The sequence below is a fragment of the Pleurodeles waltl genome, chromosome 12 (assembly GCF_031143425.1).
Source record: "Pleurodeles waltl isolate 20211129_DDA chromosome 12, aPleWal1.hap1.20221129, whole genome shotgun sequence".
NCBI classification, from domain to species: Eukaryota; Metazoa; Chordata; class Amphibia; order Caudata; family Salamandridae; genus Pleurodeles; species Pleurodeles waltl.
The window spans coordinates 57,702,612-57,715,930 of record NC_090451.1 but is presented as its reverse complement, the minus strand read 5'-3'; the positions used below and the strand labels follow the sequence as shown (position 1 = coordinate 57,715,930).

General features: G+C 45.9%; 1 protein-coding gene across 1 annotated transcript in view; it reads left to right on the top strand.

Annotated features, from left to right (window-relative positions):
* TPM4 (tropomyosin 4) overlaps window positions 1-11,551 on the top strand; it is a 37,422-nt gene extending 25,871 nt beyond the window's left edge. The window contains exons 7-9 of the mRNA XM_069216909.1: window positions 806-868; window positions 9,110-9,179; window positions 11,279-11,551. Of these exons, the coding sequence (XP_069073010.1) occupies window positions 806-868; window positions 9,110-9,179; window positions 11,279-11,361 (216 nt within the window). The 3' untranslated portion in view covers window positions 11,362-11,551. The remainder of the gene's footprint in view (window positions 1-805; window positions 869-9,109; window positions 9,180-11,278) is intronic.
* Window positions 11,552-13,319: the final 1,768 nt, after the last annotated feature.

The following is a 13,319-nucleotide window of genomic DNA, read 5'->3' as shown; positions in this document are numbered from 1 at the left end:
CCTATTGCCTTTGCTAGTGCTTGATTTAAAGAGATGTAGGGCCTGGTTAAGATTTCCCATAGGATAGAATGGGATTTATATTTCACCGGACGGGCTCTCCGTTAACATTGCGACAGAGTATCACGTCCGACAAAATCTAAATCAGGCCCATAGTTCGGTGTGCTAAAAGAGCATCACAGCTCATCCTATGAAAAGCCCTGTCCATGCTGATCTCTCCACCTCGCATCTTTACATGTTGCTGGGATGAGAAGGTTTCCTGGATAAAAGGATTCTCCTCCCACCTGAGGCTGATGTTTCGGTGTGTCTGGATACAGGGCTGTGTCTTTGTAAAGCTTTATTAACAAGTGTGAGGACCTTTCCGCCAATGGAGGCTGGAGGTTGTCCGTTTTCGAACGTTTTTGGTTGTACTGTTTGGTTATATTGTGTATCTAGCATGAAGTAACACCAGATCTTTCAGGTTATCCAATCCAATACGTGAGCAGCTCACCCAGTCCAATTTTTCTTTCATCGGATGGTGGGGGTTGTGGTCCTGTGTAACCCATTACAAAACCAGGAGGACTACAAGTCCCAGAATTGAAAAAACAATCTGGAATTGGATTACCTACTTATGCATGGAGCTCAGAAACTTAAGAGCTCTGGATGACACTTCAGTGCATACAAATAAAAAGCAAGAGATCTTTATTCTGAACGTGTGCCATGTTCCTGATTAGTTCAAAATATTTTAAAATTAACTTTTCGGTTATGATGATGTGTAAGATTTCCTTTTTCCTTAGTCTTTGCACTGATTTATGAATTGCTTTTGCAGTACTCAGAAAAAGAAGATAAGTACGAAGAAGAAATTAAGCTGCTTACTGATAAACTCAAGGAGGTGAGATATTGCTGCTTAGGTCAATTTAAAGACAACTTAAAATGTGTTCTTCTATACGTGTTTTAAATTTTCTCTGGGATTTCATTCATGGCAGCAAGAATGTAGAAAGGCACATCATATGTCCACTGTGCCAGAAAGTCTTATTTCATCTTCCTAGCGCTTAGAGTTGAAGAACCGCATGAACTATACTTCCTTCCTAGTATGGCTTCTCTACTTTGCAGTGGCCCCTATGACCTGAGGTGCTTCTTCTTTATGTGGGGAAATTGAAGTCAGTGAGGCCTTTTAGTACTGTTTGCAGCCTGATTTCAAATCACAATGCTTTGCATGTCTGATAGCCGTAGTCTACAAGGGACATTAACATTTAAACATATAATGACCAAGTGTGATAGACATCTCATATGGGTATTGATTGTATGTTCTGGTTGGAAGGTACAAAGGTGTAGAATCAGTCTTGATGGTTGTATCTAGCTGGGGTATTAAACCTGCTAGCAGAGGGCCGACAAACCATGGAAGTTGATTCACAAAATTTACAGGGAAGAGGAAGTTATATGCAGTACCCTTTGTCCTCTATGACATCACCGGGCCAGTTAATTGTCTTGTCTACTATTTGCTAGGAAGGATCTAGGGAAAGTTCCGGAAGTGGAATCCACAGGAAGTAAATATGGTTTTAGTTCCTTGTTTACTTCCTGCTCCAGTTGCTGCCTTCAGGACCCCTAATCAATAGGATATTACCATATGAGATCAAATTCCTCTTTTCACTACTGTACTGGCTAAGAAGAAGGTTCTGCTATTACAAGCGGGTAGGCAGAAAAATAAAATATCATCAATCAGAGAAACCCCCTTCAATCTTGTGGGGCTGGAGGGGAAGGAGAGACATATAGGGCAACCGTTTGTGCTCTCTCCAGCTAATCTTACTACACAAAATCAAATGTGCTCTTACCGTCTGAAGGCCCTGTTTTTTTAGGGCTCCACCGGGCTGAAACATGTCAACCTAAGGGAGACAAGGGAGTCATAATTACTTCTCCTTTGCCCCACTCCTTGTTTTAACCATCCCTCCTCTGCCCCAGTTTATCTTGCACTTCAGGTAGGGGGTAGGGATTTTTAGTTGGACACCCCACCTTTTTTCCCCTGACTTTCTCTAGTCTCCCTCAGTCAGACGATGATGGCCCGCCCGCCATTAGAGTATGCTTGTACAGGCGCAGGATGGTCGATGATGAAGCATAACACCAGGTGGTGTTTGAGACCACCCCAAGCCTTTTTGCCAAATGCCCTGTATCCTTAAATGGTGGTTGACCAGCGTAGGTAACTGGCCCTTGTTGCAATTACCCCCCCCCACATTTTGCCTGATATTGATGCTGACTTGACTGAGAGTGTACTGGGATCATGCTAACCATGTCTCAGGTCCAGTGTTCTTTCCCTTAAACTGTACCATTGTTTCCACAATTTCCACACCTCTGGCACACAGATAAGTCCCTTGTAAAAAGTACCAGTGGTACCAAGGGCCCTGTGACCAGGGAGGGCCCCTAAGGGCTGCAGCAGGTGTTGTCCCACCCTAAGGGACCCCTCACCTAACACATGCACACTGCCATTGCAGATTGTGTGTGTTGGTGGGGAGAAAAATGCAAAGTCGACATCATCCCCCTCAGGGTGCCATGCCCACAAAACACTGCCTGTGGCATAGGTAAGTCCCCCCTCTAGCAGGCCTTGCAGCCCTAAGGCAGGGTGCACTATACCACAGGTGAGGGCATAGCTGCATGAGTCCTATGCCCCTACAGTGTCTGAGTCAATTCTTGGACATTGTAAGTGCAGTGTGGCCCTATTAAGTACATGGGCTGAGAGTTTGTCATTATGAACTCCACAGCTCTATGATAGTTTTACTGAAGGCTGGGAAGTTTGGTATCAAACATCCCACCACAATAAACCCACAGTGATGCCAGTGTTGGGTTTATTCTAAAAAGCACACAGAGGGCATTTTAGAGATGCCCCCTGTATTTTACCCAATCCTCTAGTAAACGGTTGACTGGTCTGTGCCAGCCTGCCACTAGCAGACAATTTTCTGACCACATGGGGTGAGGGCCTTTGTGCTCTCTGAGGCCAGAAACAAAGCCTGCTCTAGGAGGAGGTGCTTCACACCTCCCCCCTGCAGGAACTGTAACACCTGGTGGTGAGCCACAAAGGCTCAGGCCTCCTGTTACAGTACCTCAAGGCACTCCAGCTACTGGAGATGCCCGCCCCCGACAAAGCCCCACTTTTGGCTGCAAGTCTGGCGGGAAAATTAGGGAAAGCAGGGAGGAGTGACCACCTCAGCTGGGACCACCCCAAGGTGTCCAGAGCTGAGGTAACCCCCTCCTTGCAAAATCCTCCATCTTAGTTTGGAGGACAGGGACCAATAGGGTTAGGTCGGTGTCCCCCTCCCCAAAGGGAGTGGACACAGGAAGTGTGTAGCCACCCTCAGGGACAGTAGCCATTGGCTACTGCCCTTTGGCCCATTTAACGCCTCTAAATCCAGGATCAGGATTTAAGGGCTCCCCTGAACCCAGTTTGTCAGATTCCTGATGACCTCACAAGAAGAAAGAAGAATGACTGCTTAGCTGAAACCCCAGCAGAGAAGACGGAAGACGAAAACTGACTTGGCCCCAGCCCTACCGACCTGACTTCAGCTTCAAAAGCCCTGCAAAAGAAAGTGATGCATCCTGAGGGTCCAGCGACCTCTGCCAAACCTCCAGAGGGCTGCCTCATCACAGAGGACCAAGAACTCCCCTGTCCAAAAAGAAACCACACCCAAGGACTCCAGAGCCTCCCTGGATCCGCGAGTCCTGACCACTCTGCACCCAAAACCCAGGGCCTGTGTCCAGGTGGCCCACCTGACTAGAGAGGATCCCCAGGTGATTCTGAGCAAGTGCCCACCCTGGGTTGACCTCTCCTGTCCTCCACGACGATGCCTGCAGCCTGAATCCAGAGGACCCCCCTGACCGCAACAGCACTGAACAAAGATACCCGTCACCAAAAGGTACACTGCACCTGTTGCCCCCTGGCCTTGGGGAACCCGACCTCCGGTGCAGCAACGTTCAACAGGCAGCCCTCCTCCTTGTCCAGCATGTGGTTTTCTGAAACCGATCCCCTGGACCCAGCCTGCAACATCTAAATGACCCCCGGGGTCACCTCATAGGAAGCATTGGGAGCCCGACGCTGTGTTTGCACCCTGCACCCAGCCACCCCTGCGCCGCTGAGGGTGTGTGTTTGGTGCTGACCTGTGGCCCCTCCGATGCTCCTCTAAACCCTACAGGTCTGCCCTCCGAAGATGCAGGTACTTACCTGCAAGCAGGCCTGAATCCGAGTGCCCCCGGTCTCCATTGGAGGCCATGTTAAACTTGCCTCATCTTTGACCTCTGCACCCAGCCAATCCCCTGTTGCTGGTGGTGGGTGTTTGGGGTTAACTTTAACCCCAACCTGTGGACTGCTTGACCCCCGGAGACTGGAACTGTAAGTCTTGTACTTACCTGCAAATCGTACTAACTTTTCTTCCCACCAGGAACTGTTTCTGAAAATTGCACTATCAACTTTTAAAACAAATAATTGCCATTTATTCAAAAACTGTACAACTTGCCAATTCTGATCAAAGTGGTATTGATACATATGTGAAATACTTATTTATTTATTCATTTACCTGCAACTTGAATCTTGTGGTTCTAGAAATAAATTAACAAAATATATTTTTGCTATATAAAAAACATTGGTATGGAGTTAGTCATTGAGTGTGTGCTTCCCTTATTGACTGTGTGTGTACAACAAATGCTTTGCACTACCCTCTGATAAGCCTAACTGCTCGACCACACTACCACAAAAGAGAGCATTAGTATTATCTACTTTAGCCTCTGTAAAACCTCTGAGGAACCACTGGACTCTCTGCACACTACATCTCATTTTGATATAGTATATACGGAGCCAGCTTCCTACAACCAGGAATCAGAATTCCAACCACAATAGATAGCATTTTCTATAAACAGGGCGATGGAGTCCCAAAAAAAGAGGGCCTTCTGACGGTAAGGGCATGTTTGTTTTTTGTGTGGTAAGAAAAATAAAATACTCACCCGATATGCCACTTACTTAGTGAACTATCCCATTAGTCGTTCAGGCGTTACTCCTCTCCCTGATGGAAATTTCCTTCCATTCACCTTTGTTCTTTTTTTCTTGTTTACTCATTCCTTGTTTCTGCCTTACTCCCTCTTTTTCCTTCCTTCTTTCCATCATTCTTCTCTCTCCTTTTATTCAACCATCAATTCATCATTCCTTCCTTATTTTCTCTCCTTCTGTCTTACCCATCTATCAATCCATCTGTCCTTTCTTATTCCTTTAAAATCATCCATCTAACCTTTGCTTCATCCATTCATCCATTTCTCCATCCAGTCACTCTTCTCTGCATCCTTTCATTCATCTATCTATCCATCCACCTAGCCATCATCCATCCATCTTTCCTTCCACCTAGCCATCATCCATCCATCTTTCCTTCCACCCATCTGTCATCCATCCTTCTCTCTGCTCTATCTCCCTTACTTGGGATTCTCCTTGGAGATTACCAGTCTTTGATTAAATTCATAGAATTTGTCCTCCTAAATATGTGGAAAGAAGCTAGAACCACATGATGGCTCCCTCAGGATTAGTGACAGGACTCAATTGTAGAGATCAATAAAGATAACAAACCCCTGGACGCGTGTCGTATAGACCCAGATCCCTCCTAAATGTAGAGGCCAAAGTCCTTACTAAATTTCTCTTGACCAGACTTAGGCAGGTCATAACCACCCTGATCCACCCGACTTAATCTCCGATGGCTATTTGGGGTAATGGTCTTCACTCAAGATAATAATATATCCACAGTGGTCCTGTCAATGGACGTCTCCATGGTATTCGGCACCCTTGAGTGGGACTTCATGCACATAGTCTTAGAGTGCTTCAGATTTGGCCCTGCTTTCCGGGGCTGGGCCTGTCTCTCATATCTGGGGCCAGAGGCGCGAGTAAGGGTGGACGGGGTGGCTTTGTGCACCTTTGAACTACATCAGGGGATGCAACAGGGATGCCCGCTCTCCCCACTAATATTTGCCTAGCTTTCGACCCTCTAGCGATCTGGATCAGGGGTGACCCACTGATAGAGGGGATCACTTGGTGGGAGGCATGGTAGGAGTGCATATCCCTATATGCGGACAATATTTTATTCTGTCACAGATTCCACATTCACTATCCCCAGGCTAATGCAAACCCTCATCATCTGTGGCACCTTCTCAGGATACACAATTAACTGGCATGAAAATCACTCATGCACCTAATAACAGGGCCCCCACCAATCCTATGGGGTGAAATCCCTATGCCCATGGTAGACGAGTGATTTAAACACCTCGGCATTTATGCCACAAAAGGCCCACATGTGTTCTACAAGAATGACCTTAAACCCATCGTGGAGCATTTTGAGGTAGACATACAGCACTGGAGGACCTTGCTGCTTTCCCTTCTGGGCCGAGCAACAATTTTTAAAATTATAACCCTCCCACGCATGACATACGCATTGCAAAACACCCCGTACCTGGTGCCCAAAGACATTTTCCTTAGAACAGAGGCCGCCCTCCGACTTTTACTCTGGGGCAATAACCCACGCCGTGTCCCCCTCTAGAAACTAACCAGGGGAGTACACGATGAGGGAATTGGCCTACCTGACATACGCAAGTACTATAGGCCCACGCAATCAACAGTAGTCAATGACTTAGCCTTTGCACCCTGGGACGAACCAGCAATACGTTTGGACAGATTCACGTGGGGTAGAGAGGGCTGTGAGGGAGCACTCTATAGGGCCAAACTAGCTTGCGCTCTCCCCGTACACCCCAGAACAGTCACCCAAATATGGAGGGAGGCCATCGCACATTTGGGCTGGAGGTGTCGGCTAATGGAAATGACCTCTCTATGGTCCAGTGACTTCCTACGAGGGGTAGGCAAACTACAGGGCTTTTGCCAAATTGAAATAGGTATTACCAAGCTGGGTGACGTATGGCAGGGAGACGCACTAATGGACTTGATGGAACTGTCCAACCAATGCCAACTAGCACCTTCACAAAGTTATAAATATGGTCAAACCTGCTCTTGTCTCACACATCCCCGCGGATATGACCATCGAGGAATCCTCTCTGCTGGAGTTCTGTGTCCTGTCAGAATGACTAAGAAGAAAAAAAATTCTTTGATGTTTAAAAAGCTGTTGAAGAACCCCTGACACTATGCTGGCCCGTAAGCCGAATGGGAGGCGGGCGCGGGACAGTTTGACCAGGGTGAATGGGAGGTGGCCCTGGGGGCACCCCGGGACATCGCCATTGAATCCAGCTTCAGACTGAGCCAGCTATGCACACTACTTTGCTCCTGTTACACACTACTCTACATGCCATGGTTAGATGTAGGGTTGTGGAGAAAGGGGGACATTCCTTCATGTGTCCTGAAGTTGTCCACAAGTAAAACCCTACTGGCCCTCCCTCAGAGCCAGTAAATATCATACAGGGAGTGCAGAATTATTAGGCAAATGAGTATTTTGACCACTTCATCCTCTTTATGCATGTTGTCTTACTCCAAGCTGTATAGGCTCGAAAGCCTACTACCAATTAAGCATATTAGGTGATGTGCATCTCTGTAATGAGAAGGGGTATGGTCTAATGACATCACCACCCTATATCAGGTGTGCATAATTATTAGGCAACTTCCTTTCCTTTGGCAAAATGGGTCAAAAGAAGGACTTGACAGGCTCAGAAAAGTAAAAAATAGTGAGATATCTTGCAGAGGGATGCAGCACTCTTAAAATTGCAAAGCTTCTGAAGCGTGATCATCGAACAATCAAGCGTTTCATTCAAAATAGTCAACAGGGTCGCAAGAAGCGTGTGGAAAAACCAAGGCGCAAAATAACTGCCCATGAACTGAGAAAAGTCAAGCGTGCAGCTGCCACGATGCCACTTGCCACCAGTTTGGCCATATTTCAGAGCTGCAACATCACTGGAGTGCCCAAAAGCACAAGGTGTGCAATACTCAGAGACATGGCCAAGGTAAGAAAGGCTGAAAGACGACCACCACTGAACAAGACACACAAGCTGAAACGTCAAGACTGGGCCAAGAAATATCTCAAGACTGATTTTCTAAGGTTTTATGGACTGATGAAATGAGAGTGAGTCTTGATGGGCCAGATGGATGGGCCCGTGGCTGGATTGGTAAAGGGCAGAGAGCTCCAGTCCGACTCAGACGCCAGCAAGGTGGAGGTGGAGTACTGGTTTGGGCTGGTATCATCAAAGATGAGCTTGTGGGGCCTTTTCGGGTTGAGGATGGAGTCAAGCTCAACTCCCAGTCCTACTGCCAGTTCCTGGTAGACACCTTCTTCAAGCAGTGGTACAGGAAGAAGTCTGCATCCTTCAAGAAAAACATGATTTTCATGCAGGACAATGCTCCATCACACGCGTCCAAGTACTCCACAGCGTGGCTGGCAAGAAAGGGTATAAAAGAAGGAAATCTAATGACATGGCCTCCTTGTTCACCTGATCTGAACCCCATTGAGAACCTGTGGTCCATCATCAAATGTGAGATTTACAAGGAGGGAAAACAGTACACCTCTCTGAACAGTGTCTGGGAGGCTGTGGTTGCTGCTGCACGCAATGTTGATGGTGAACAGATCAAAACACTGACAGAATCCATGGATGGCAGGCTTTTGAGTGTCCTTGCAAAGAAAGGTGGCTATATTGGTCACTGATTTGTTTTTGTTTTGTTTTTGAATGTCAGACATGTATATTTGTGAATGTTGAGATGTTATATTGGTTTCACTGGTAATAATAAATAATTGAAATGGGTATATATTTGTTTTTTGTTAAGTTGCCTAATAATTATGCACAGTAATAGTCACCTGCACACACAGATATCCCCCTAACATAGCTAAAACTAAAAACAAACTAAAAACTACTTCCAAAAATATTCAGCTTTGATATTAATGAGTTTTTTGGGTTCATTGAGAACATGGTTGTTGTTCAATAATAAAATTAATCCTCAAAAATACAACTTGCCTAATAATTCTGCACTCCCTGTATATGAATCAGAACTACTCAGAGTAGCGGAAGCTGCTAAAGCAGTTCATTATTGAAATGTTCAGTTATGCCAAGCAAGTCAATGTTTGCTAGTTTACTCAATTAACTCTTTCTTAATGGTATTATTTTATTTACTTCTCCTTTTCGACAGGCCGAGACTCGTGCCGAGTTTGCTGAAAGGACAGTCGCTAAACTTGAAAAGACAATCGACGACCTGGAAGGTACTGTAGAGAATGAGCTAAGACTGTTGAGGACTCTGTTTTGCCTGGAGTGCTGTGGGGTGATAACAAACAATCATGATTGGCAGAGACTGTACCTAGTAGTAGGGCTGCATAGGCAAGCAGTTGTAAGGTAGTAAACACACCATACCCTTTCACTTTGATGCCACATACAGAAGGCGCTTTATATGCACTACTCTATGTTCTACTATTACAAAGATTTAAATTGAATCTTGCCAAATGTTATTTCCAGGATATCAACTACCACAATATTGTGAAAGTAAATTTAAGTATCTGTAGCTACAGATAAGCATGTGGCTACTGTTTTTACTCTATGGTTATAAATCTTGACAATATCTAAATATTCAAGGTTTGTAGATATGGAGTTAGAATGGTAAATCTGCACTTACCTATACAGGGTTATCATCGCATTAATGTGACAGTCGATATTCAGGGAATGATATTACATCAGGACGACTCAATATTGTGACGTACATCCCACTATCCAATGCACACACTCCGCTTCTTTAGAGTTACTATCTTGTCTGGGTTGCTTGTTTTTCAACAAGTTGATAAAGGCCCTCTTCTTAAACTGGTACCAGAGCACTTGGCTGCATGGCTCTTGTCTGCCCCTAAGGCAGGCGCCTGATCCGAACCAACCAGGTGCGCCCATGCGGGAAGAGGCATCCCTGCCTGCGAAATAACCGAGGATCATCCGAGCCGCTAAAGTTAACTCTGTCAGAATATCTGCTGTTGCCAACTTCGTTCTTTAGTAAAGCGAATACTCATCCTGTCTTGCACTGCTAGAAAACTAGTCTCAGGAAGCACTGAGGGAGCAGAAGGGGCAATAATGTTCTTGGTAAGCACATTGTGGCCCTGTAGACGCTGTCCAGTGGGAACTAAAGTGGGACTGTAAATCAGCAGTGGTCTTGTGGATGGTCATCACCCAAGGGGTTTCCTCTTTGACAAACATTTTATAAGATATCTGAGTAATAATCCTGACATAACACTGTTCTACATGACAGGCAGCCTTCCATAGCCAGAGTGGTTGCTATCATGAAACTCTTACAAGAACCCCACTAGAATTCCCATCAAGAATTCTTGAGGATGCCTTTATACTCTTCATTTGGTGACTTCCTAATCAACCTTTAAGAAACCTTGAGACGGCAATTATAATACGTAACAGAAGAAACACTGGGGAGGGAAACATACACTTAGCATTTTACTGTATCGTCTGTGGGAAAAGTAAGCCCGAGCAAAGGCAGATTTGCTGACACGCCAATGCCCTCTTTGTTTGCTTTGAATAAATGCTGTTGTACCTCACCACATTCACCACCCCCACCCCCTTTGTAGCTTGCCACTGAAGCAACAAGGAAACCATGAGATATTGAAGATGTAAGTGCAAAGGGACAGAATCTGTTAGACTTATAATAATTCATTTCAAGGCAAAGCGAAAACTCTGAAGCACAGACCAGTCTATTAAATTTACAAACCATTTGGAATGTGGCATTCTATTCTGCAATGGAAAATGTGCGAATACCCTAACAAACTCATTACATGACAGTAACCCTAAGGTTTGACTTAAATCTTGGTTGATTTCATTCTGATACTCCTGTTGGTAACCTCCTTTTTGTTCTTTTTCACATTTGTTCATTCCAACTCTCAACCCATTGTGGCCCATACTCTTCGGATTCCGGTGGACGCGGGTCTGTTCTGCATCATTCCCTCTGCACTTCTACTTCCTGTGGACTATGCGCTGATCTGCATCATTTCCTGTGCCCTTCTGCTTCCTGTGCACTGTGTGCTGATCTGCACTCTTCCATTTCCTGTACATGCTGTGCTCTTCTACATTACTTCCTGTGTCCTTCAATGCCCTGTGAACTTTGTGCTGATGCGCATAATATTCTGCGGTTTTCTACTTCCTGTGGACTTGGCGTTGATCTGCATCAATCCCTCTGCTCATCTTCCTATACATGGACTTAATTCTGCTTTTGATGTCAAACTGTATCTCCGGATTTCGCCTCAACTATTATTTTGGCAATATGTCATCTGGTCTTTGCACCTTACTCGTTATTACATGTTCTTTGCTCTTCGACCTGTAGATGAGTTGTATGCTCAGAAATTGAAGTACAAAGCTATCAGTGAGGAGCTCGATCATGCACTTAATGATATGACTTCCTTATAAAGGTGTTTTCACCCCTGTGCCCTCATATAGGTACTCTGCTAGGTGTCATTTGTGCACTGTGCAGTACTATATTTTCTTTTTGTATGTTACTCTAAACTTGTGCTACAACTCTCTTCTAAAACTCTTCCTCGATTCTATTTCCTGTGTTTCTACAAAAATGTTATTGTTTTAATAAAATCCAAGAATCCCACTCACCTGTATTGTCATTGCTCATCCTGGTAGCTTAGATCTGTACTAACAGTTGAGTAAGGATAATTTGTATACTGCCACTTACCATGGCATTGTGCAAGAGAGCATTCTCTCTCTGGAAACCATTTCGCGTGGGCAATCGAAGGGCGTGAATCAAACTGGAGTGACCATTGCTTGACAATGAATGCACTGTTTGTTGGTATTTGGTTGCGTGTGGCTAGTACGGAGCTTGGCCAGTGTTACATTTTGTAATGGTTTGTGTGAGTTTGTGTGACAGCAGTGCAAGTTCAATGAGATCTTTGTGAGGTTTTATGCAGATGGGTGGGTGTGTTTAAGGACTTTCTGTATTTCTCTTGCTTGCAGGTGGTGGGCTTAATCAGACATCTGTTTAACAGCCAGGGAATAGTATATTCTAGGTTTGCATCACAAAGCAGGTTCATGCCTTATTGAAGTCATATGTGTGTGTGTGCTTTGTGTTTGTTCTATTTTTACATTAATGTTTGCATGTATGATTCTGTGGAGTATGTTCGTGTTGTGAGTGATTGTGCTGTTTTTTGGCCACGTAGCTTGCCTACTATATGGCTTTATTGTGGTGTTGTGTGCATGACAGTGAGTGGGTCCGGCCTAGCTCGTGGTTTCTGAGGATGCCCTTTGAGACTGGGGGCAATGGTGGGCTGCCACTTAAACCTTACTGGAATCCCTGTACCCCCCAGAGTCATGGTTGGAATCCAGGGTCCCCAGAAGCAATTTCGATGCTTTAACAAGCATCCTTCTAACAAATAAATGATTAAATATTATGGGGCTGATTCTAACCCTGGCGGTAATTACCGCCAGGGCGGAGGTTGGCTGTAGCACCGCCAACAGGCTGGCGGTGCTCCGCCGGGCATTCTGACCGCGGCGGTACAGCCGCGGCCAGAAGCGGAAAGCCGGCGGGGTACCGCCGACTTTCCGCTGCCCGTCTGAATCCTCCATGGCGGCGGAGCGCGCTCCGCCGCCATGGGGATTCAGACACCCCCTACCGCCATCCTGTTCATGGCAGCTCTCCCGCCATGAACAGGATGGCGGTAGGGGGTGCCGCGGGGCCCCCGTAAGAGGGCCCCACAAAGTATTTGCAGACACTGAAATACGCGACGGGTGCAACTGCACCCGTCGCACCTTCCCACTCCGCCGGCTCAATTCTGAGCCGGCATCCTAGTGGGAAGGTTGATTTGCCCTGGGCTGGCGGGCGGCCTTTTGGCGGCCACCCGCCAGCCCAGGGCAAATGTCAGAATCACCGCCGCGGTCTTTCGACCGCGGTGCGGTGTTCTGACGGCGGTACCTTGGCGGACGGCCTCCGCCGTCCGCCAAGGTTAGAATGACCGCCTATGTCTGTTTCACAAACAAATGTAAAACAAAATCAGCATTTTAGTTTTAATGGGAAGGTTGGCCCTGTTTTGAATTCAGTTGAGGCCACCCATCTTCCATTCTGTATTCTGTTTGATGTACTGGCATTAATCCCGCAAATCAATCCCACCAACTTAATTTTTAGCTTCCAACTTCAAAGTCCTTCACATTTAGGGAACATTTTAAAATGTTAAATTTTACATTTTGCTTCCCTATTTACATACACTTTATTAATCTATTACTAATATTTAATTTTCTAAGCAGCCGTGGACCCCCTGAGTAGGCGTTAGAGACCCCAAGGGTCCCCAGACCCGGGTTTAGAACCCCCAATGTTTGCTGTTACTCTTCTCCCACATCACAGAAGACTCATTCCCCCCTTAGCTCTT